The 25,233-nt window shown below is 48.3% G+C and overlaps 2 protein-coding genes across 2 annotated transcripts in view; both read right to left on the bottom strand.

The window, feature by feature from the left end:
• Window positions 1–6,797, bottom strand: part of LOC148774616 (uncharacterized) — an 89,544-nt gene extending 82,747 nt beyond the window's left edge. Inside the window, exon 1 of the mRNA XM_088828876.1 lies at window positions 6,561–6,797. Within this exon, the coding sequence (XP_088685002.1) occupies window positions 6,561–6,797 (237 nt within the window). The remainder of the gene's footprint in view (window positions 1–6,560) is intronic.
• Window positions 6,798–9,584: 2,787 nt separating this feature from the next.
• Window positions 9,585–24,215, bottom strand: LOC148774615 (uncharacterized). Its single transcript, XM_088828875.1, has 5 exons — window positions 23,816–24,215; window positions 23,194–23,391; window positions 11,570–11,665; window positions 11,040–11,151; window positions 9,585–9,598 (listed from the first exon to the last, which is right to left on the bottom strand). Exons 1-5 carry the CDS (start codon window positions 24,047–24,049, stop codon window positions 9,585–9,587), a joined length of 654 nt encoding a protein of 217 aa, XP_088685001.1. The 5' UTR covers window positions 24,050–24,215.
• Window positions 24,216–25,233: the final 1,018 nt, after the last annotated feature.

Raw genomic sequence — 25,233 nt, 5'->3', positions numbered from 1 at the left:
CATAGCACATATGTGAGGTGGCTGGGACTGCTGCATATGAGTGTAGGGATTCAGTGCTGAGGCACACAAATAGGAGTCCCACAGAACTGGGGCTGGGCCGGGACCAAAGGCTAGCCTCACACCACCCATCTTGGAGACTCCAGAGAAGACTCCAATGCTGGGCCTTCTTAGCGAATCTCTAGGAAATTTTCGTGCCCACTTAGGTACATGGCAAAGCTGGCCTGTGGCAAACTTTTATTCTCCCCCAGCTCTAGTTCTGGCCGTCAAACTCAGTGAGGCTCCACGTCCAAAACCTGTCCCTACAGAGGTGGCAGCTCCAGGTTCAGGACCCAAGGATCCACTGAGGGGGGTTCGAGACGTGAGACGTCCCCTCCCAAAGACATGTGGCCCGCCGGGTACTGGCAGGCACACTCAGCACATCGGATCTTTGTCTGCACGACCCACAGACCCAGGCCCCGATGTCCCACCCCGTTTCCAGATCCTCGATCTCAATGTTCACTTACACCTGCTCGGGTGTTGACGGCAGAACCCGAGTCAGGGTCTGTGTGACCACCTGCGAAGTGACAGCCTACCCTGGCTCATGCCAAGGACTCAGACACCCACCATGCCTGTCCCACCCCTGCAGGGAGAAAAGGCCTCTGCTCTGGACAGAGACCCAGAGCCCGTTCGGCACACACCTCGTCCAGGGGCGCTTTTGGCTCTGCAGGCTCCACCCCTGTGTGTTCCCTGTGGATGCCGTCCACTCTGTCCCCACCTAGGGGAGATTGACTTCCTTTCCCCTGAGCTTATTTTCATCAGGCTACTAGGCATCTTTCTTCTCATCTTTTATGTCTTTTATGGCTTTCTGTATAATTTGCTTGCAATGTGTGAATAAATTTCCCTTCCTTGATGCCATTTGGGAATATGGAGGCCTTCAGAATGCTATGTACGCATCACCCCTTTCTACATTCGGACACCCTCATTCTATCCACCCCCCACTTCACTGGAAAGCCTGGATTCATGGCATGCACTCGCTGTTCCTCTCTCCCCCGCCTGAAAACATTGAGTCTACTTCTCTCTGCATTTCTTCTCATCCTTTCGGGGTCCCCAGTCAATGCAATCACTGAAATGAAAGGAAACTGGATTTTCCTGTGAGTGAAGATGAAAGGTATAGTCTCTCAGTATTGTTAGCGTCTTGACATTGCCCATGAATTCTACTGTCCATGGAATTCTATAGGCCAGAATCTTGGAGTGGGTAGCTTTTCCCTTCTCCGGGAGATTGTTCTGAGTCCCCACATATTGGAAGACCAAACTGGAAAATTCTGGTTTCTATGTCATTTGAAGGAGCCTTTGGGTATCTGAAAGGACCGTGTAGGTCCTTTCAAGATGTCATCTGCCCATCGAAGCCCTCTTGATAACTGCTCAGAATCTCCAGGTAGGCAGTGCTGTGGTAAGTGGGACATCTCAGGCACAAGGAAATGCTGAGTTCTTCTCCCGGCTCAAACTAACTCACAACAATAAATCAGGCAGGAGAAATGGAAAGATAAACCCACACCAACAGAAGGACAACTTTTCCTTAGAACACAGGCCCAGAGAATGACACACCATCCTTGTGGCCCCCACATGCTCAAGAAAATGTATGATCAGGAAGGAAACAGAAGAAACATATGCAGGTCCAATGAGAGGCAATGGACATGGCTAGTGTAGCTCAGAGACAGCCTGAGACTTTGATTGGACATGTGGGCAAAAGGAAACACAGTGCAGGTGGCAGTGGTCATCATCTCGAGCTAGGTACTCATCATGGTGACAACCAGCCTTCGGGACCACAAGAGGGAGCGGAGAGCCTAGGAGAGCCCATAGACATCTCTCTCGCTCTCTGGCAGAAGAGTGTGCCGGACCCATCAAAGACCCATAGGAGCATTTCTTGACGATCAGTGCCCACTCTCAGGGTGGATCCCACTCCATTTCTGGCACGGTGGCTCCTGTCTTCTGAGATGCTCACTTCTGGCAGTACGAAGCCACAGGCCTGCTGGGCACCTGTGGAGATGAAACTCCCTTCAGCTGCTCACACAGCCAAGAGCACAAAACGATGCCAGTGCCCTGTGGCTCACAGATGGAAGATCTGTCCCCTGCCAATCCAACCTGGGTATTTGTGCTGAAAGGGAGGCTGCACCCAACTCCCCTTTCATTGGAGTCAGCGTCCCTTCTGCTAGAGCTGCTGAATCCATTCAACTGTGAAAACGCAAGCTGAAAAACACCCACCTTTCCGAGAAGGTCTCCTAAAAAGTTTAGGAGCAACGCATTTGGAACCCAGAGGGGATGACATGCATGTCCATGGAAACTTGACACCTCTCAACAAATGCACTTCAAATGATTCCTAGACATAGGTTTCATGGTAAACAGTTCACAAAACCAGAAGGAAATGGAGCGGACATTGGACATGAGCTCTGTCTTCACACAAAATGCAGAAAGGAACTACACAAAGAGTAACCAGGGAACACAGTGAATGTTGTCTAACCAAGATTTGGACTCTGGGAAAGATGGTCTGTAAAACGCAAATGACACCTCCCAAGCTGAGAGACAACTGTTTGCATACACAGAGCTTAGGCAGATTTAGCTTCTAATACACAAAATGACATGAACACAAAGGAGCCTGAGGGAGAGGTCTGAAGGGACACCAGATGACAGAAGGAACACGGACAGTACACCGAATGATGCCCAGCACTGAGCAACTGAGAAACACGATCTAGCTGCACTCCCCGAGCCCCTGGGGACCCTGGACTAGGCCTGTTCTACCTGGAGGCTCAGAGAGATGGACAATGAGGAAGGGGAAAAGAAATCCTTGGCATTTCTAACATTCACAGCAAACACTTAGAAGGAGAAGGCAAGGATGAACCCCACCGACAGTGACATTTCCTGAAAGGCAATAGCTAGGAATCCATCTAACCCAGAAGGGAAGCCCCTCTTCTCAGAGAACTGCAAGAGATGGATGAAAGAAGGTGAAGCCCACCAATTCAATGGAAAATAAGCTGTGCTCCCGGATCAGAAGAATTCCTCCTGGTAAGATGATGTCATTCCCCCTCCACCCAACCCCCACCGTGGGGCAATCCAGAGGTTGCATGCTATTTCTCTCAAAATACCAAAGGCTGTTCTCAGGGCATAAAAACCAAATAATTCCAAAATGTCTATGGAAACTCAAAGGAGTCAAAAGAGTCAATGCAATCTGCCGTAAAGCTCTGAAATGGACATAGCAGGTTTCCTGATAGCCAATTAGACTATCACACTAGGATCATCAAGACAGCATGGTACTGGGAAGAAATCAAACATTCAGAACCAGATCCATGGAATGGAATTGAGGGTCCAGAAATCAACCCAAGCTTCTATGGAAAATTCATTGACGCCAAAGGAGGGGAGGTGATATGAATGGGAACAAGAGCCTCTGCAATGAAAAGCCGTGGGGATTGGAGGTGGTTCCATCTGAATAATCACATTGGCTTTTGGTCTCATAACACCTCAGATTCAGTGAAACATATCAACACAAAGCCTGAAGTGATGAAACTCCTAGAAATAAGCACGGGCCATAGGCTCCTTAATATCAGGGACTTCACAACATGTGTGTGGTGGCGGAAGCAAAATTGCGTCTCTTCAAGTCAAGGAAACAGGAAACCAAACAACATCAACTAGCTTCCATCCACTTGAACAGCTTTGCAACAGAAAAGCTTAGCATTCACAAATCAAAATGGTAACAAACTAAACACAAAAGAATATTTGCAAGCAGAATATAGAAGTGTTTCCTAAGTAAAAGAGACAAGAACTCACATGACTAAATTTCTCAGAACAAACCCCAGGCCTACCACTTCCCCTAACCTCAACTCCATCCCCAAACCTTTACCTCCCTGGAAAGGAAACCTTGAAGCCTCACTCTAGGTTAACAATATACATGCTTACATTCATTCACAGGCACGTGAGCATCCACAGCAGAGACACAGAGAGGAAGAGACAGACTGAATTTGGAATGTTCAAGAAAGAGACAGAAGGAGGGAGAGAGACTGAACAATGGAGAGAGGAAATGAGTCGATTCCACAGAATTTGCATGAATCTCTCTTTAGTTTTGAAACAATGACAATGCCTATTCCCTCTGCAAAGGGGAAAATGACACAAGTTGATGAGGCTCAAAGACAAGGATGCGGGGAGCCACTGTTTTGGCATCCTCCCCCACCCCTCGAATCTGAGTGGGACACTTGAGCAGGAGGATGAAAGTTGATATCAGAAGGAGCGATGTCTGAATATGACCTCCGGTCCTCCCAATGAGGGGGTCAAGAAATAGGCAGGAAGGGGACTGCCTTTTCCCACGTCCCAGAGCCCATCCAGGTCTGATTCTGCCCCATTCTGTGCTAGGTCAGCCCTTGTTTGTGCCGGCGGAAGAACTCAGACTTTCCCTTGTGCCTGAGGTTTCCCACTGAAACAGCACTGCCTACCTGGAGATTCTGAGCACATTTGCCGAGAGGGCTTCGTTTGGCATATGACTTCTTGAAAGGACCTACACGGTCCTTTCAGATACCCAAAGGCTACTTCAAATGACATAGAAACCAGAATAATCCAGTTTGGTCTTCCAACATATGGGGAGTCAGAACAATCGCCTGGAGAAAGGAAAAGCTACCCACTCCAGGATTCTGGCCTAGAGAATTCCACGGACTGTGGAATTCATGGGAATGCCAAGACTCGAATGATACTGAGAGAGTATAACTTTCACCTTCAGTCAGAGCATAATAAAGTTTCCTATCGTTTCAGTGATTGTTATTGATTGGGGACCCCGAAAGAATGGGAAGAAATGCAGAGAGAAGTAGACTCAATGTTTTCAGGCGGGGGAGAGAGGAACGGGGAGTGCTTGCCATGAATCCAGGCTTTGCTTCTAAACAGGGCGGGGGGGGGGGAGAATGAGGGTGTTCGAATGTAGAAAGTGGTGATGCTTACACAGCATTCTGAAGGCCTCCATATTCCCAATGGCATCAAGGAAGGAAAATTTATTGACACACACTTGCTAGCAAAATATACAGAAAGCCATCAAAGACATAAAAGATGAGAAGAAAGATTCCTAGGAGCCTAAAGAAAATCAGCTCAGGGGAAGGGAAGTCAGTCTCCCCTGGGTGGTGAGGGAGTGGACAGCGACTATGAGGAACACACAGAGATGGTGGCTGCAGAGCCAACTGCACCCCTGGACGAGGTGTTTGCCGAACGGGCTCTGGGTCTATGTCCAGAGCAGTGACCTGTTCTCCCTGCAGGTGTTGGACAGTCATGGTGGGCGTCTCAGTCCTTGGCAGGAGCCACGACACGCTCCCTCTGTGCAGGTGGTCACTCAGGCCCTGACTCGAGTCCTGCCGCCAAAGACTGAGCAGATGCAAGTGCCAGTGGTGGTGGAGCCTCTGGAAGTCGTGGTGGGACATCAGGGTCATGCAGGCAGAGATCCGATGTGCTGAGGATGCTGGCCAGTACACGGCTGGCCCCGTTTCTTTGGGTGGGGCGTCTCAGGTCTTTATCTCCCCTCAGTGGATCCCTGTGTCCTGCACTTGGAGTTCACACCTCTGTAGGGACAGGTCTTGGACATGGAGGCTGGCTGAGTTTGACAGCCAGAGCTGGAGCTGGGGGAGAAGAAAAGTTTGCCACAGGCCAGCCTTGCCTTGTGCCAAAATGGGCACAAAAGCTTCCTAGAGATTCTCTAAGAAGGCCCAGCATTGGAGTCTTCTCTACAGTCTCCAAGATGGGTAGTTTGAAACCAGCCTTTGGTCCAGGCCCAGACCCAGCTCTGTGGGACTCCTCCCTGTGTGGCTCAGCACCGCCTCCCCACACTCACATGCAGAAGTCCAAATGCTTCACCTCTGAGCTCTGCCGTGCTTGGCTCCAGGTCCTATTGTTGCCTCTGAGGCAGGTCTTCTTGGAGCTCTGTGTCAGAGCCAGCTTTGCTGAGCTCCGTGGAAGCCTTAGACTGGGCCCCGGTTTATGTGCTGCATGGTGTCTGCACAGCAGGTCTTGCCCGCCTCCTCTTCATTGCCAGTTGGGCTGAGCCCTCCATGGCCATGCACACCTGGAGCCTGCACTGGGCCTCCTCGTCAGGGGGTGGTGCTCTGAACCCTACCTCTGGTAGGTGCATGGGGTGTGCCCCTCAGGGGCCACCTCGGGTGGGACGCTATGCAATGATAGTGACCATCAGCCACCCCTGCTTCAATATTTCTGAGCTTAGCCTGGCCAGGATGTCTATTGTTTCTGCACGTCTGCCCTTCCACTCCCAGAAAGAACAGAGATGAATGCCTGTTCAGATACACACTGGGGAGGATGGAGACCCCCCCAAGGGTGTGAGGTCACCCTGGGCACACGACTCTGCCCGGACACTCACCATGCCACCAAACGTGCTCTCGCTTGGGGGTGGACACAAGCGGTCCACGGGCTCCTGACCCACATGTGACTGGGCTTGCTTGAGGCAGACACGGCCGGAGAAACACCCATCCACACACAGCAAAATGCCTCAGGCTTCCTCGGGTGGGACGGGAGAGGTGGCCGGACCCGGCCAGAGGCTCCCCTGTTACATTTCTCTTCCTGTGGGCAAAGGGCCAGAGGACTCTCGGAGAGGCCCTGAGCCAGCATCGACCGCCTTCCCACACACTCTGCCTATGAGCTCGACTGAGGCCCTGGCCTCTGGGCAGGGGCAAACAGCAGAACATCTTGACAGCAAGCAATCTGGCTGGGGGCTCCTCTCCGCGGGGGAGGCCTGGATACCCGGGTTGTGGGTTCTGTTGGGTTCTGTTGCCAGGAAGTGACATCATTTCCTGGTTCGTGGCCGAGGTCCCTTCCACAAAGCTCCCCAAGGGAACCTCTGGGTTTCTGGCTGTTCTCCCACATGTTTATGCCAAGCGCAGGCACAGTGACACCCATCCATCCCACCCCACAGCCTTCGGGAGACCTGGGTGAAACCTGGGCCTGAGCTCTGAGGACACAGCCGCTTTCAGCCTAGGTTCCCTCTTCTCAGAAGTGATGTGGTCCTCGGCAAGCCGTGTGCCCCCCATGGTTTCCCCAGTCTCTCCATCTGCAGAGTAGGGGTCACTCTTCCATCTCCTCCCTAGGTCTGTCATCCTACAAACAGCTCCAGTGCCTGTTCAAACTTTCGGCTGCTATCACATGGAACTTAGACACTGAGACTTCCCAAAGGACGGATTCAACACAGGGCTGACCTAGCACAGAATGGGCAGAATCAGGCCTGGATGGGCTTTGGGATCTGGGAAAAGGCAGTCCCCTTCCTGCCTATTTCTTGACCCCTGCATTGGGAGGACCGGAAGATCATATTCACACATCGCAACCTCTGATATCAACCTTCCTCGTCCTATTCAAGTGTCCCACTCAGCCTTGAGGCCTGGGGGAGGCTGCCCCAACAGTGGCTCCCCGAATCCTTGTCTTTGAGACTCATCAACTTGGGTCATTTTCCCTCTTGCAGGGGGAATAGGCACTGTCATTGTTTCCATCCTCAAGAGAGATTCATGCAAATTCTGAGAAATCGACTCATTTCCTCTCTCCATTGTTCAGTCTCTCTCCCTCGTTCTGTCTCTTTCTTGATCTTTCCAAATTCAGTCTGTCTCTTCCTCTCTGTGTCTCTCCTGTGGATGCTTCCATGTCTGTGAATGCATGTAAACATGTATAGTGTTGACCTAGGTTGAGGCTTTAGGGTTTCGTGTCGAGTGAGGTAATGGTTTGGGTTGCAGTTGGTGTTACGGGAAGGGATAGGTCTGAGGTTTGTTCTGAGAGACTTAGTCGTGTGAGTTCTCAGTCTCTTTTACGTAGGAACCCCTTCTCTGATATTCTGTTTGCAAATATACTTTTGTGTTCAGTTTGTTACCATTTTGATTTGTGAATGCTTAACTTTTCTGTTCAAGTGGAAGGAAACTCGTGTGTTTCTTTGGTTTCCTGTTTCCTTGACTTGAAGAGACCCTATTTTGCTTTTTCACCCACACATGTTGAGAAGTCCTTGACATTAAAAGCCTATGGCCCGTGCTTATTTCCAGGAGTTTCTTCACTTCAGGCTTTGCGTTGATGTGTTTCACTGAATCTGAGGTGTTATGAGGCCAAAAGCCAATGGGATTGTTCAGGTGGAACCATCTGCAATTCCCATGGTCTTTTGTGGCACAGACTCATGCTCCCATTCGTATCGCCTCCCCTCCTTTGGTGTCGAGGAATTGACCGTAGAAGCTTGGGTTTATGTCTGGACCCTCAATTCCATTCCATGGATCTGGTTCTGAGTGTTTGATTTCTTCCCAGTACCATGCTGTCCTGATGATCCTAGTGTGATAGTCTAATTGACTATCAGCAGCCGGCTATGTCCATTTCAGGTTTTTGCGGCTGATTGCATTGACTATTTTGATCCCGTAGTGTTTCCATAGACATTTTGGAATTATTTGGTTTTTATTCCCTGAGAGAAGCCATTTTTATTTTGAGAGGAATAGTGTGGAACCTCTGGATTGCCCCATGGTGTGGTTCCGGGGGAGGGGGGAAGTGACATCATCTTATCATGAGGAATTTTTCGGATCCGTGAGCACAGCTTATTTTCCATTGGATTGGAGGGCTTCACCTTCTTTCATTCATCTCTTGCAGTTCTCTGAGAAGAGGGGCACCCCTCCTGGGCTAGATGGATTCTTAGCTATTGCCTTTCAGGGAATTCACTGATGGTGGGGTTGATACTTGCCTTCTCCTTCTAAGCATTTGCTGAGCTTGTTAGAATTGCCGAGGATTTCTTTTCCCTTTCCTCACTGTCCATCTCTCTGAGCCTCCAGGTGGAAGAGGCCTAGTCCAGGGTCCCACTGGGCTCGAGGAGTGCAGCTAGACCGTGTTTCTCAGGCGCTCAGTGCTGGGCATCATTTGCTATACTCTCCGTGTAACTTCCTTCGCCTGGTGTCCATTCAGACCTCTCCTTCAGGCTCGTTTGTGTTCATGTCGTTTGCATATTAGGAGCCAAATGCTGCCTAAACTCTGTGTATGCAAAGAGTTGTCTCCCAGCTTGGGAGGAGGTGTCCTTTGCATTTTCAGACAGTCTTTCCCAGAGTCCTAATCTTGGATTGGACAAAGTTCACTGTGTTCTGTGGTTAGTCTTTGTGTAGTGCCTTTCTGCATTGTGTCTGGAGACTAAGAGCTCATGTCTAATGTCTGCTCCATTTCCTTCTGGATTTGTGAGCCGTTTTGCATGGAACGTATGTCTAGGAATCATTTGAAGTGCATTTGTTGAAAGGTGTCAATTTTCATGGACATGCATGTCATCCCCTCTGGTTTACAAATGGGTTGCTTGTAAACCCTTCTAGAGACCTTCTCGGAAAGATGGGTGTGTTTCAGCATGCATTTCCACAGTTGAAAGGATTCAGTAGCTCTAGCATCAGGGACGCTGTGTCCAGGGAAAGGGGAGTCGGGTACGGCCTCACTTTCAACACCGGTCCCCAGTTCGGGTTGACATGGCGCTGATCTTCCATCTGTGAGCCAGAGGCCACAGGCATCCTTGCGTGCCCTTGTCTGTGTGAGCAGCTGAAGAGAGTTTCGAGTCCGCAGCAGCCCAACAGGCCTACGGCTTTGGACCGCTACAGGTGTGCATCTAAGAGGACAGGAGCAACCGTGCCAGAAGTAAATGGAATCCACCTTGAGGGCTGGCATTGATCATTAAGTGATGCTCCTGTGGGACTTTGATGGGTCTGGCACACTCTTCTGCCAGAGAGGGAGAGAGATGTCTATGGGCTCTGCTAGGCCCTCCGCTCCCTCTTTGGGTCCCGAAGGCTGGTTGTCACCATCCTGTGCACCTATCTGTAAGATGATGACCACCGCCACCTGCACTGTGTTTCCCTTTGCCCATGTGTCCATGCGAAGCGTCAGGTCATCTGTGAGCTACACTAGCCATGTGCATTGCCTCTCATTGGACCTGCACATGTTTCTTCTTTTTCCTTCCTGATCACTGATTTTCTAGAGTATGTGGGGGCCACAAGGATGGTGGGTCTTTCTCTGGCCTTGTGTTCTGAGGAACACTTGTCACTTTGTTGGTGTGGGTATATCTTTCCATTTCTCCTGCCTGGTTTATTCTTGTGAGTTTGTTTGTGCCAGCGGAAGAACTCAGACTTTCCCTTGTGCCTAGGTGTCCCACTTACAACAGCACTGCCTACCTGGAGATTCTGAGCACATTAGCCGAGAGGGCTTCATTTGGAAGATGACATTTTAAAAGAACCTACACAGTCCTTTCAGATCCCCAAAGGTTACTTCAAATGACGTAGAAACCAGAACTCTCCACTTTGGTCTTCCAATATGTGGGGCGTCAGAACAATCCTCTGGAGAAGGGAAAAGCTACCCATCCAAGTTTCTGGTCTAGACAACTCTATGGACTGTAGAATTCATGGGGATGCCAAGACTCTAACAATACTTAGAGACTATAACTTTCACCTTCAATAAGAGCAAAATCCAGTTTCCTATCATTTCAGTGAATAGCATTGATTGGGGACGCCGAAAGGATGGGAAGAAATACAGAGAGAAGTAGACTCAATGTTGAGAGGCGGGAGAGAGAGGAACGGTGAATGCTTGCCATGAATCCAGGCTTTGCTGCGAAGTGGGGGGTATAGAATGAGGGTGTCTGAATGTAGACAGTGGTGACACTTACACAGCATTGTAAAGGCCTCCATATTCCCAAATGGCATCAAGGAGGGAAAATTTATTGACACACACTTGTGAGCAAAATATACAGAAAGCCATAAACGACATAAAAGATGAGAAGAAAGATGCCTAGGAGCCTGATGAAAATGAGCACTGAGGAAGGAAAGTCAGTCTCTCCTGGGTGTGGAGGGAGTAGACGGCATCCATGGGGAACACACAGGGGTGGAAGCTGCAAAGCCAACTGCGCCCCTGGATGATGTGCTTGCCGAAGGGTTCTGGGCTTCTCTCCAGAGCAGGGGACTGTTCTCCCTTCAAGGGTTGGACAGTCATGGTGGGCCTCTGAGTCCTTGGTAGGAGACAGGGCAGGCTGCCGCTGCAAAGGTAGTCGCTCAAGCCCTGACTCGGGTTCTGCCACCAAAGCCCGAGCAGGTGCAAGTGCACGTGGAGGTGGAGTTTCTCGAAGGCGGGGTGGGACATCTTGGCCTGGCACTGGGTGTCGTGCAGGCACAGAGATCCGATGTGCTGAGGGTGGTGGCCAATACCCGGCTGGCCCCTTGTCATTGGGAGGGGACGTCTCAGGTATCGATCTCCCCTCAGTGGATCTGTGAGTCCTGCACCAGGAGTTCCAACCTCCGTAGGGACAGGACTTAGACATGGAGGCTGGCTGAGTTTGACCGCCAGAGCTAGAGCTGGGGGAGAAGAAAAGTTTGCCACAGGCCAGCCTTGCCATGTGCCTAAGTGGGCACGAAAGCTTCCTAGAAATTCGCTAAGAAGGCCCAGCATCGAAGTCTTCTCTGCAGTTTCCAAGATGGGCTGTGTGAGGCTAGCCTTCGTTCCACGCCCAGCCCCAGCTCTGGTGGACACCTGCTGTGTGCCTCAGCACCTCTTCCCCTCGCTCACAGGCAGTAGCCCCAGCCAACTCACCTCTGTGCTCTTCCATGCTGGGCTCCAGGTCTTCCTGCTGCCTCCAAGGCAGGGCTTCTCGGAGTTCTGCATCAGAGCCGGCTGTGCTGAGCTCCGTGGCAGCCTGAGACTTGGTCCCCAGGTGTGTGCTGGGTGGAATCTGGACAGCTGGCCTTGCCTGCTTCCTCTTCATCACCAGTTGGGCTGAGCCCTCCATGGCCACCCTCACCTGGAGGTTGCACTGGGCCTCCCGGGCAGTGGGCTGGGGCTCTGAGCCCTCCCTCTGGGAAGTGGATGTGGGGTGCCGCTCAGAGGCCACCTCGGCTGGGACGATCTGCAAAGTCAGTGACCATCAGCCAGCCCTGCTTCTATATTTCTGAGCTTAGCCTGACCAGGATGGCTGCTGCTTCTGCCTGCCTGCCCTTCTGCTCCAAGAAAGACCAGAGACACGAGTGTCTGCTCAGATACCACCCGGGAGGATGGAGAACCCCCTGAAGGCATGAGGTCAGCCTGGGCATCTGGCTCTGACCGGACACTCCCCATGACACACAGCCTGCTCTCCCCTGGGGTGTGGACACAAGCAGCACACGGGGCTCCTGACCGAAATGCGGCTGGGCTTGCCTGAGGCAGACACACCCCGAGAAAGCCCCATCCACACACACGGAAAGGCCTCGGCTTCCCCATGTGGGACGGGAGAGGTGGCCAGACCCGGTCTGGGGCTCCCCTGTTACCTTTCTTTTCCTTTGGCAAAAGGCCAGAGGCCTCTCGGTGGGGCCCTGAGCCAGTGTCGACCACATTCCCATGCATTCTGCCTGTTAGCTAGCATGAGACCCTGGCCTCTGGGCAGGGGAAAACAGCAGAACGTCTTCACAGCTAACAATCTGGCCAGGGTCTCCTCTCCTCTGGCCAGGCCTGGTTACATGTGTTGCGGTTCTGTTGGATTCTGTTGCCAGGAAGTGACATCATTTCCTGGTTAGTGGCCGAAGTCCCTTCCACAAAGCTCCCCAATGGAACCTCTGGGTTTCTGGCTGTTCCCCCACGCCCTTAGGCCACGTGCAGGCACAGTGACAGCCACACAGCCCACCACACAGCCTTGGGGAGACATGGGTGCAGCCAGGGCCTGAGCTCTGAGGACACAGCTGCTTTCAGAACAGGCTCCTTCTTCTCAGAAGTGTTGTGGCCCTGGGCAAGCCATTTGCCCCACAGGGTTTCCCATCTCTCCATCTGAAGAGTGGGTCACACTCTCCCATCTCCTGCCTAGGTCTGTCAGCCTACGAAGAGCTCCAGTCCCTGTTCAAACTTTGGGCTGCTTTCACATGGAGCTTGGACACAGATTTCCCAAAGGATGGATTCCACACAGGGATGACCTAGCACAGAATGGACAGTATCAGGGCTGGATTTGCTCTGGGACCTGGCAAAAGGCAGGCCCCTTTCTGCCTATTTATTGCCCCCGCATTGGGAGGACCGGAAGATCATATTCACACATCACCCCCTCTGATATCAACCTTCCTTGTCCTACTCAGTTTTCCCACTCAACCTCGAGGGTTTGGGGAGTCTGCCCCAACAGTGGTTCCCCGCATCCTTATCTTTGAGTCACATCATCGTGGGTCATTTTCCCCTTTGCAGGGGAATATTCACTGTCACTGTTTCCAACCTCAAGAGAGTTTCATGCATATTCTGTGAAATCGACTCATTTCCTCTCTGCATTGTTCAGTCGCTCTCCCTCATTTCCTCTCTTTCTTGGCCTTTCCAATTTCAGTCTGTCTCTTCCTCTCTGTGTCTCTCCTGTGGATGCTCTCATGCCTCTGAATGCATGTATGCATGTATATTTTTGACCAAGGGTGAGGCTTTAGTGTTTCGTTTTGAGTGAGGTAAAGGTTTGGGGTTGGAGTTTGTGTTATGGGAAGGGATAAGTCTGGGATTGTTATGGGAGACTTACTGGTGTGAGTTCTCTGTCTCTTTTACGTAGGAACCCCTCCTGCGATATTCTGCTTGTAAATATTCTTGTGTGTTCAGTTTGATAGCATTTTGATTTGTGAATGCTTAGCTTTCTGTTACCAAGTTTTTCAAGTGACGGAAACTCGTGGGTGTCCTCTGGTTTCTTGTTTCCTTGAATTGAAGAGATTCAATTTTGCTTCCCCCCAACACACACATGTTGAGAAGTCCCTGACAAGGAGGACCCTATAGCCCCTGCTTATTTTCAGGAGTTTCATCACTTCAGAGTTTGTGTTGATGTGTTTCACTGAATCTGAGGTGTTCTGAGACCAAAAGCCAATGTGATTGTTCAGATGGAACCATCTCCATTTCCCAAGTCTTTTCGTTGCAGAGGCTCTTGTTCCCATTTATATCGCCTCCCCTTCTTTGGCATCAATGAATTGACCATAGAAGCTTGGGTTTATTTCTGGACTCTCAATTCCATTCCATGGATCTGGTTCTGCATGTTTGATTCCTTCCCAGTACCATGATGTCCTGTTATCCTGGTGTGATAATCAAATTGGCTATCAGGCAGCCCTGCTATGTCCATTTCAGGGCTTTGTAGCAGATTGCATTGACCCTTTTGACTCCTTTGTGTTTCCATAGACATTTTGGATTTCTTTGGTTATAATGCCCTGAGAGCAGCAGTTGGTATTTTGAGAGTAATAGCTTGGAACCTCTGGATTGATCCATGTTGGAGATCAGGGGGATGGGGTACTGACATCATCTTACCAGGAGGAATTCTTCTGATCCGTGAGCACAGCTTATTTTCCATTGGATTTGTGGGCTTCACCTTCTTTCCTCCGTCTCTTGCAGTTCTCTGAGAAGAGGGACTTCCCTAATGGGTTAGATGGACTCCTAGCTATTGCCTTTCTGGGAATATCACTGTCGGTGGTGTTGTTCCTTGACTTCTCCTTCAAAGCATTTGCTCTGAGTGTTAGAAATGCCAAGGATTTCTTTTTCCCTTCTATCGGGGTCCAGCCCCGATATGACCCAGGGTATCCTCGGGATGAACGGCGTCGGCGTCAGAGAGAGAGAGAGAAAGAGAGAGAGAGACAGGGGCTGATGATTCCTTGGTTTACGCTGGAAACCAATAAAACCCCAGCACGGGGCTTGCTCTGTTTACGTAGGCCGCAGGCGCCCTCTCGAATCACTTGAGGTACCCCACCAGGGCACCCCCTCGAGTGGGTCTTAGAAGCCCAGGCAGATAAGTAAACTCAGAGGGTCCAGCGCTCCAAGGATCTCAACCAGAAAAAGGAGAATAGAGAAAAGGACGGAAAAAGAGAAAGACGACACGGGGAGACCAAGCTTCAGTGAGCAAGGACCAAAACTTTATTTTCCAGTGCTGCTTTTATACCCTAAGTTGTGCACATAAAAAACAGAGAAAGAGAGGTATAGAGTCACGCCAAAATCACGCGGGGTCAGCAGTCTTGACCCTTATCAGGATCAGGGCTCATTTTTGTATGTCTCGTGATATACAAAAGTTTTGGGTGGTTTACATCATCTTCTGGCCAGTTGGCCTGCTAACAGTTTATGGCCCTCTCTCCTAACAAAGGTTAGTTAGCTAGAAAAAGGCTTATATTCTTTTAAGTTGATTTTCCTAAAGTCAGGTGCTATACACATGACAAGGTTACATTCCTATAAGGTACAGGTGTAGTGAGCTACAAGAAAGGAATTTATTAACTTAAGATCTGATGTGGTTAAATCAAAGGCTACTACTTATATTCTCTATATGTGATTAATATATTTCCAAGGATACAACAGATACAGGAAACTTTGCAGCAAGCATTGATTCAACAATGAAATCTCTTTTAGTACTATTCTAATGATTTTAACTTCTTCAACAGATTTCTGTATTTTAGAATATCAGACTTTCTGTCCTTGCATGGCTGGGAGGCTATAAACAGTCACACTCATAGTTGTAAGAGCCCGGACAAACTTGTCATGCAAGTTAGAAAGCTATCAGAGGGGCTTGGATTGGAACACTCCTATTAAGCCGAGGAGAACTTTTAAACTACAGCTCTGAATTAATGTTTTCAGAGAAAGGTGGTTGGGGGGAAACCCCCGTAAGTATTAGAGGACTTGGTAAGAGGCGTAAGATAGTAAAGCAGTCAGATTACGGTTTTCTTTGGGGTAGATGCTCAGGTAGGTCCAGGGGGCTCCTCGAGTCCTGATTAGCCTTTGCCCGTCAGGCCTCTTCCCCAGTTGACCTTTGCCACGGGTAGGATTTCCCTCGCTGGCTCCCGGCACCCTTCCTCACTGTCCATCTCTCTGAGCCTCCAGGTAGAAGAGGCCTAGTTCAGGGCCCCACGGGGCTCAGGGAGTGCAGCTAGACCATGTTTCTCAGGCCCTCAATGCTGGGCATCATTCGGTGTATTCTCCGTGTCCCTTCTTTCATCTGGTGTCCCTTTAGACCTCTCCTTCAAGCTTGTTTGTGTTCATGCCGTTTGTGTATTACGAGCCAAATCCTGCCACAGCTCTGTGTCTGTAAACTGTTGTCTCCCAGATTGGGATGTGCCGTTTGTGCTTTCCAGAAGGTCTTTCCCAGAGTCCAAATCTTGGATTTTATTTATTTTTAAAAAATGTATTTTATTGGAGGCAAATTACCTTGCATTAATATATTGGTTGATTTTGCCATACATTGACACGAATCTGCTCCGGGTGTACATGTGTTCTCTTTTTTGAACCCCCCTCCCACCTCCCTCTTCCCCATATCCTCCATCCATGTCATCCCCGTGCAGCAGCCCCAAGCATCCTGTATCAAGCGTCGAATCTGGACTGGTCATTTATTTCACATATGATAATATACATGCTGCAATGTCATTCTCCCCAGTCATCCCACCTCACCCTCTCCCATAGACTCCTAAAGACTGTTCTACATACCTATGTCTCTTTTGCAGTCTCGTATACAGGGTTAATGTTACCATCTTTCTAAATTCCATATATATATATATGTGTGTGTGTGTGTGTGTGTGTGTGTGTGTGTTAGTATACTGTATTGGTGTTTTTCATTCTGGCTTACTTCACTCTGTATAATAGGCTCCAATTTCATCCACCTCATTAAAACTGATTCAAATGCATTCTCTTTGATGGCTGAAAAATATTCCATTGTGTATATGTACCAAAGCTTTCTTATCCATTCATCTGCAGATGGACATCTAGGTTGCTTCAATGTCTTGGCTATTATAAACAGTGCTGCAATGAACATTGGAGTACATGTGTCGCTTTCAATTCTGGTTTCCTCCGTGTGTATGTCCAGGAGTGCGATTGCTGGATCATATGGCAGTTCTATTTCCAGTTTTTTGAGGAATCTTGACAGTGTTCTCCATAGTGGCTGTACTAGTTTGCATTCCCACCAAAAGTGTAAGAGGGTTCCCTTTTCTCCACACCCTCTCCAGCATTTATTGCATGTAGACTTTTGGATAGCAGTCATTCTGACTGGTGTGAAATGATATCTCATTGTGGTTTTGATTTGCATTTCTCTGATTATGAGGGATGTTGAACATTTTTTCATGTGTTTGTTAGCCATCTTTATGTCTTTGAACAAATATTAAAAGCAGCAAGGGAAAACCAACAAATAAAACACAAGTTGATCCCCATAAGAATAACAGCTGATCTTTCAGCAGAAACTCTTCAGTCCAGGAGGGAATGGCAAGAAATACTTAAAGTGATGAAAGAAAGTAACCTACAGCCCAGATTACTATACCCAGCAAGGATCTCATTCAAATATGAAGGAGAAATCTAAAGCTTTACAGACAAGCAAAAGCGGAGAGAATTCAGCATCACCAAACCAACTGTCCAACAAATACTAAAGGATTTCTCTAGACAGGAAACACAGAAAGTGTATATGAACTAGAATCCAAAACAATAAAGAAAATGGCAACGGGATCAAACTTATCAATAATCACCTTAAACGTAAATGGGTTGAATGCCCCAACAAAAAGGCAAAGTCTGGCTGAATGGATACAAAAACAAGACCCCCATATATGTTGTCTACAAGAGACCCATCTCAAATCGAGGGACACATACAGACTGAAAGTGAAGGGCTGGAAGAAGATATTCCACGCAAATAGAGACCAAAAGAAAGCAGGAGTTGAAATACTCATATCAGATGAAATAGACTTTAAAAAAAGGCTGTGAAAAGAGACAAAGAAGGAAACTACATAATGATCAAAGGATCAATCCAAGAAGAAGATATAACAATTATAAATATTTATGCACCCAACACAGAAGCACCAGAATATGTAAGACAATTACTAACAAGTATGAAAGGGGAAATTAACAAAAACACAATAATAGTGGGAGACTTTAACACCCCACTTACATCTATGGATAGATCAACTAAACAGAAAATTAACAAGGAAACACAAACTTTAATTGATATAATAGACCAGTTAGACCTAATAGATCTCTATAGGACATTTCAACATAAAACAAGGAATTTCACCTTTTTCTCAAGCACACACGAAACCTTTTCCAGGATAGCTCATATCCTGGGACATAAATCTAGCCTTGGTAAATTCAAAAAAATTGAAATCATTTCAAGCATTTTTTCTGACCACAATGCAGTAAGATTAGATCTCCTTTACGGGAGAAAAACTATTTAAAATGCCAACATATGGAGGCTGAACAACACACTGCTTAATAATGAACAAATCATAGAAGAAATCAAAAGAGAAATCAAAATACACATAGAAATGAATGAAAATGAAAACACAACAACCCCAAACCTCTGGGACACTGTAAAAGCAGTGTTAAGGGGGAAGTTCACAGTAATACTGGCAAACCTCAAGAAACAAGAAAAAAGTCAACTAAATAACCTAACTCTTCATCTAAAGACACTAGAAAAGGAAGAAATGAAGACCCCAGGGTTAGTAGAAGAAAAGAAATCGTAAAAATTAGGGCAGAGATAAATGCAAAATAAACAAAAGAGACCATAGCAAAAATCAACAAAGCCAAAACCTGGTTCTTTGAGAAGGTAAGTAAAATTGCCAAACTATTACCCAGACTCATCAAGAAACAAAGGAGGAAGAACCAAGTCAATAAAATTAGAAATGAAAATGGAGAGATCACAAGCAACAACAGAGAAATACAAAGGATTATTAGAGAATACTATCAGCAATTATATGGCAATAAAATGAATAACTTGGAAGAAGTGGACAAATTCCTAGAAAAGTACACCTTGCCAAAGCTGAACCAGGAAGAAATAGAAAATCTGAACAGACCCATCACAAGCACGGAACTAAAGGATGTAATCATAAATCTTCCAGCAAACAAAAGCCCAGTTCCACAAGGATTCACAGCTGAATTCTACCAAAAATTTAGAGAAGAGCTAACACCTATTCTACTCAAACTCTTCCAGAAAATTGCTGAGGAAGGGAAACTTCCAAACTCATTCTATGAGGCCACCATTACCCTTATCCCAAAACCTGGTAAATATCCCACAAAAAAAGAAAACTACAGGCCAATATCACTGATGAACATAGATGTAAAAATCCTTAACAAAATTCTAGCAATCAGAATCCAACAACACATTAAGAAGATCATACATCATGACGAAGTGGGCTTTATCAAAGGAATTCAAGGATTCTTCAATATCTGCAAATCAATCATCATAATACACCACGTTAACAAACTGAAAAATAAAAATCATATGGTTATCTCAATAGATGCAGAGAAAGCCTTTGACAAAATACAAGATCCATTTATGATAAAAACTCTTCAGAAAGTGGGAATAGAAGGGACATATCTCAACATAATAAAAGCTATGTATGACAAACCCAGAGCAAACATTATCCTCACCGGTGAAAAACTGAAAGCATTTCCCCTAAAGTCAGGGACAAGACAAGGGTGCCCACTCTGACCACTACTATTCAACATAGTTCTGGAAGTTTTGGCTACAGAAATCAGAGAAGAAAAAGACATAAAAGGAATACAAATTGGAAAAGAAGAAGTAAAACTTTCACTATTCGCTGATTAAATGATCCTCTACACAGAAAACACTAAAGACTCTACCAGAAAACTACTAGAGCTAGTCAATGATTACAGTAAAGTTTCAGGATATCAAATCAACACATAGAAATCCCTTGCATTCCTATACAATAATGATGAGAAAATAGAAAGATAAATTAAGGAAACTATTCCATTCACTGTTGCAACGAAAATAATTAAATACTTAGGAATATATCTACCTAAGGAAACAAAAGACGTGTACATAGAAAACTATAAAACACTAGTGAAAGTAATCAAAGAGGACACTAATAGATGGAGAAATATACCGTGTTCGTAGATTGGAAGAATAAATATTGTGAAAATGAGTATACTACCCACAGTAATTTATACATTCAATGCAATCCCTATCAAGCTACCAACGATATTTTTCACAGAACTAGAGCAACTAATCTCACAATTTGTATGGAAATGCAAAAAAAAAAAAAAAAAAACTCGAATAGCCAAAGCAATCTTGAAGAAGAAGAATGGAACTGGAGGAATTAACCTGCCTGACTTCAGGCTCTACTACAAAGCCACAGTTATCAAGACAGTATGGTACTGGCATAAAGACAGAAACATAGATCATTGCAACAAAATAGAAAGTCCAGAGATAAATCCATGCACCTATGGACACCTTATCTTTGACAAAGTAGGCAAGAATATAAAATGGAGAAAAGACACTCTCTTTAACAAGTGGTGCTGGGAAGACTGGTCAGCTACTTGTAAAAGAATCAAACTAGAACACTTCCTGACACCATACACCAAAATAAATTAAAAATGGATTAGAGAGCTAAATGTAAGACCAGATTCTATAAAACTCCTAGAGGAGAACATAGGCAAAACACTCTCCGACATAAATCACAGCAGGATCCTCCAAGACCCACCTCCCAGAATAATGGAAATAAAAGCAAAAATAAACAAATGGGACTTAAATAAAATCAAAAGCTTCTGCACAGCAAGGGGAACTATAAGCAAGGTGAAAAGACAGCCTTCAGAATGGGAGAAAATAATTGCAAATGAAGCAACTGATAAAGGATTAATCTCCCAAATATACAAGCATCTGCTGCAGCTCAATTCGAGAAAAATAAGTGACCCAATCAAAAAATCGGCCAAATCTTGAATTTTAAAAATGTCACTGTGTTCCCTGGTTACTCTCTGTGTAGTGCCTTTCTGTACTGTCTGTGAAAACTAAGAGCTCATGTCTAATGTCTGCTCCATTTCCTTCTGGATTTGTGAACCATTTGGAATGGAACATATGTCTAGGAATCATGTGAAGTGCAATTATTGAGAGGTGTCAAGTTTCCATGGACATGCATGTCATCCCCTCTGGTTTCCAAAAGAGTTGTTCCTAAACTCTTTTGGAGACCTTCTCGGAAAGATGGGTGTTTTTCAGTTTGCCTTTCCACAGGTGATTGGATTCAGCAGCTCTAGAAGCAGGGACGCTGTGTCCAGGGAAAGGGGAGTCCAGTGCGGCCTCCCTTTCAGCACCGATCCCCATTTCGGGTTGACAGGGTGCTGATCTTCCATCTGTGAGCCAGAGGCCACAGGCATCCTTGTGTGCCCTTGCCTGTGTGAGCAGCTGAAGGGAGTTTCGTCTCCACAGGCGTCCAGCAGGCCTGTGGCTTCGGACCGCCAGAGGTGAGCATCTCAAAGGAGAGGAACAACCGTGCCAGAAGTGGAGTTGGATCCACCCTGAGGTTGGGCACTGATCATCAAGAGATGCTCCTGTGGGACTTTGATGGGTCCGGCACACTCTTCTGCCAGAGAGTGAGAGAGATGTCTGTGGGATCTGCAAGGGCCTCTGCTCCCTCTTTGGGTCCCAAAGGCTGGTTATCACCATCCTGAGCACCTAGCTCTGAGATGATGACCACCGGCACCTGCACTGTGTTTCCCTTTGCCCGCGTGTCCATTCAAAGCGTCAGGCTGTCTCTGAGCTACACTAGCCATGTGCATTGCCTCTCATTGGACCTGCACATGTTTCTTCTGTTTCCTTCCCAATCACTGATTTTCTCCAGCGTGTGGGGGCCACAAGGATGGTGGGTCTTTCTCTGGCCTTGTTTTCTGAAGAATACTTGTCCCTTTGTTGGTGTGGGTTTATCTTTCCATTTCTCCTGCCTGGTTTATTGCTGTGAGTTTATTTGTGCCGGCGGAAGAACTCAGCCTTTCTCTTGTGCCACTTACAACAGCAATGGCTACCTGGAGATTCTGAACATATGTGCTGAGAGGGCTTCGTTTGGCCGATGACATCTTGAAAGGACCTACACGGTCCTTTCAGATATCCAAAGGCTCCTTCAAATGACATAGAAACCAGAATTCTCCAGTTTGGTCTTCCAATATGTGGGGAGTCAGCACAATCCCCTGGAGGAGGGCAAAGCTATCAACTCATGGATTCTGGCCTAGAGAATTCCATGGACTGTAGAATTCATGGGGATGCCAAGACTAACAATACTGAGAGACTATAAAGTTGACCTTCAGTCAGAGCAAAATCTAGTTTCCTCTCATTTTAGTGATTGGCATTGATTGGGGAAACCCCCAAAATGGGAAGAAATGCAGAGAGAAGATGACTCAATGTTGTCAGGAGGGGGAGAGTGGAACGGGGTCTGCTTGCCATGAATCCAGGCTTTGCTGGAAGTGGGGGGAGTAGAATGAGGGTGTCCCAATGTAGACAGTGGTGATGCTTAAACAGCATTGTGAAGGCCTCCATATTCCCAACTGGCATCAAGGAAGAACACTTTATTGACACACACTTACGAGCAAAATATATAGAAAGCTATAAATGACATAAAAGATGAGGAGAAAAATGCCTAGGCCCCTAATGAAAATCAGCTCAGGGTAAGGAAAGTCAATCTCCCCTGGGTGGGGAGGGAGTGGACGGCGTCCATGGGGAACACACAGGGATGGAGCCTGCAGAGCCAACCGCGACCCTGGATGATGTGGTTGCCGAAGGGCTCTGGGCTTCAGTCCAGAGTAGAAGCCTGTTCTCCCTGCAAGGGTGGGACAGTCATGGTGGGCGTCTCAGTCCTTGGTAGGAGTCAGGGCAGACTGCCGCTGCGAAAGTAGTCACTCAGGCCCTGACTCTCGTTCTGCCACCAAAGCACAAGCTGGTGCAAGTGCACATGGAGGTGGGGGTTCTGGAAGGCGGGGTGGGACATCGGGGCCTGGGGTTGGCGGTCGTGCAGGCACAAAGTTCGGACGTGCTGAGGGTGCTGGCTAGTACCCGGCTGGCCCCGTGTCGTTGGGAGGGGATGTCTCAGGTCTCGATCTCCCCTCAGTGGATCCCTGGGTCCTGCACCTTGAGCTCCCACCTCTGTAGGGACAGGTCATGGACGTGGAGGCTGGCTGAGTTTGATGGCCAGTGCTAGAGCTGGGGGAGAAGAAAAGTTTGCCACAGGCCAGCCTTGCCATGTGCCTAAGTGGGCACAAAAGCTTCCTAGAAATTCGCTAAGAAGGCCCAGCATTGGAGTCTTCTCTGCAGTCTCCAAGATGGGTGGTGTGAGGCCAGCCTTTGATCCAGGGCCAGCCCCAGCTGTGGGGGACTCCTCCCTGTGTGGCTCAGCACAGCCTTCCCATGCTCACAGGCAGTAGCCCCAGCCAACTCGCCTCAGGGCTCTGCCGTACTGAATTCCAGGTCTTCCTGCTGCATCGAGGCAGGGCTTCTCGGAGCTCTGGGTCAGAGCTGACTGTGCTGAGCTCCATGGCATCCTGAGACTGGGCCCCGGGGTGTGTGCTGGGTGGCGTCTGGGCAGCAAGCCTTGCCTGCCTCCTCTTAATCGCCATTTGGGCTGAACCCTCCGTGACCACGCTCACCTGGAGCCTGCACTGGACCTCCCGGGCAGGGGCCTGGTGCTCTGAGCCCTCCCTCTGGGAGGTGGATGTGGTGTTCCCCTCAGGGGCACCCCAGTTGGGATGATCTGCAATTACAATAACCATTAGCCAGCCCTGCTTCGATATTTCTGAGCTGAGCCTGGCAAGGATGGCTGCTGCTTTTGCCCGCCTGCCCTTCTGCTCCCAGAAAGAACAGAGAGAAGAGTGTCTGCTCAGATACCCAACCAGGAGGTAGGAGACCCCCCTGAGGGCGTGAGTTCAGCCTGGGCAGCTAGCTCTGCCCGGACTCTGCCCATGCCACCCAGCCTGCCCTCCCCTAGGGTGTGGACACAAGCGTCCCACAGGCTCCTGACCCACATGCGGCTGGGCGTTCTGGAGGCAGACACAGCCCGAGAAACCCCCATCCACACACAGGGAAAGGCCTCAGACTTCCCCGGGTGGGAAGGGAGAGGTGGCCGGACCCGGCATGGGCCTCCCCTGTTACCTTTCTCTTCCTTCGGGCAAAGGTCCAGAGGCCTCTTTGGGGGCCCCTGAGCCAGCGTCGACTGCATTCCCACACACTCTGCCTGTGAGCTCGCCTGAGGCCCCGGCCTCTGGGCAGGGGCAAACAGTAAAACATCTTGAGAGCAAGTGATCTGGCCAGGGGCTCTTCTCCGCTGGAAAAGCCTGGATACACGTGTTGCGGGTTCTGTTGGGTTCTGTTGCCAGGAATTGACATTATTTCCTGGTTCGTGGCTGAGGTCCCTTCCACAAAGCTCCCCAAGGGAACGTCTGGGTTTCTGGCTGTTCCCCCACGTCCTTAGGCCACGTGCAGGCACAGTGACACCCACAAAGCCCACCCCACAGCCTTGGGGAGACCTGGGTGCAGCCAGGGCCTCAGCTCTGAGGACACAGCTGCTTTCAGCACAGGCTCCTTCTTCTCAGAATTGATGTGGTCCTGGGCAAGCCATGTGCCCCGCAGGGTTTCCCCAGTCTCTCCTTCTGCAGAGTGGGGCTCACTCTCCAGTCTCCTGCCTAGGTCTGTCAGCTTACGAAGAGCTCCAGTGCCTGTTCAAACTTTGGGCCACTTTCACATGGAGCTTGGACACTGAGACTTCCCAAAGGATGGATTCCACACAGGACTGACCTAGCACAGAATAGGGAAGAATCAGGCCTGGATGGGCTATGGTACCTGGGAAAAGGCAGTCCACTTCCTGCCTATTTCTTGACCTCCGCATTGGGAGGACCGGAAGGTCATATTCAGACATCGCCCCCTCTGACATCAACCTACCTCGTCCTACTCAAGTGTCCCACTCAGCCTCAATGGGAGGGGAGACCTCCCCAACAGTGGCTCCCCGCATCCTTGTCTTTGAATCCCATCATCGTGGGTTATTTTCCCCCTTTCAAGGGAATTGACACTGTCACTGTTTCCAAACTCAAGAGAGATTCATTCAAATTCTGTGAAATCGACTCATTTCCTCGCTGAATTGTTCAGTCTCTCTCCCTCGTTTCCTCTCTTTCTTGACCTTTCCAAATTCAGTCTGTCTCTTTCACTCTGTGTCTCTCCTGTGGATGCTCGCATACCTGTGAATGCATTTACACATGTATATTTTTGACCTAGGGTGAGGCTTTAGGGTTTCGTTTTGAGTTAGGTAAAGGTTTGGGGTTGGAGTTGGTGTTAGGGAAAGGGCTAGGTCTGGGGTTGGTTCTGGGAGACTTAGTGGTGTGAGTTCTCATTCTCTTTTACATAATAACCCCTTCTCCGATATTCTGCATGCAAATATGCTTGTGTGTTCACTTTGTTACCATTTTGATTTGTGAATGCTTAGCTTTGTGTTGCAAAGCTGTTCAATTGGATGGAAACTGGTGGGTGTCCTTTGGTTTCCTGTTTCCTTGAATTGAAGAGACCCAATTTTGCTTCCC

Source organism: Moschus berezovskii, chromosome 20 (genome assembly GCF_049115385.1).
Source record: "Moschus berezovskii isolate FMDL1 chromosome 20, NW_MosBer_1.0, whole genome shotgun sequence".
Classification (NCBI taxonomy): Eukaryota; Metazoa; Chordata; class Mammalia; order Artiodactyla; family Moschidae; genus Moschus; species Moschus berezovskii.
Note: the sequence above shows the minus strand (reverse complement) of the source record. Positions and strands in the feature narration are given on the sequence as shown.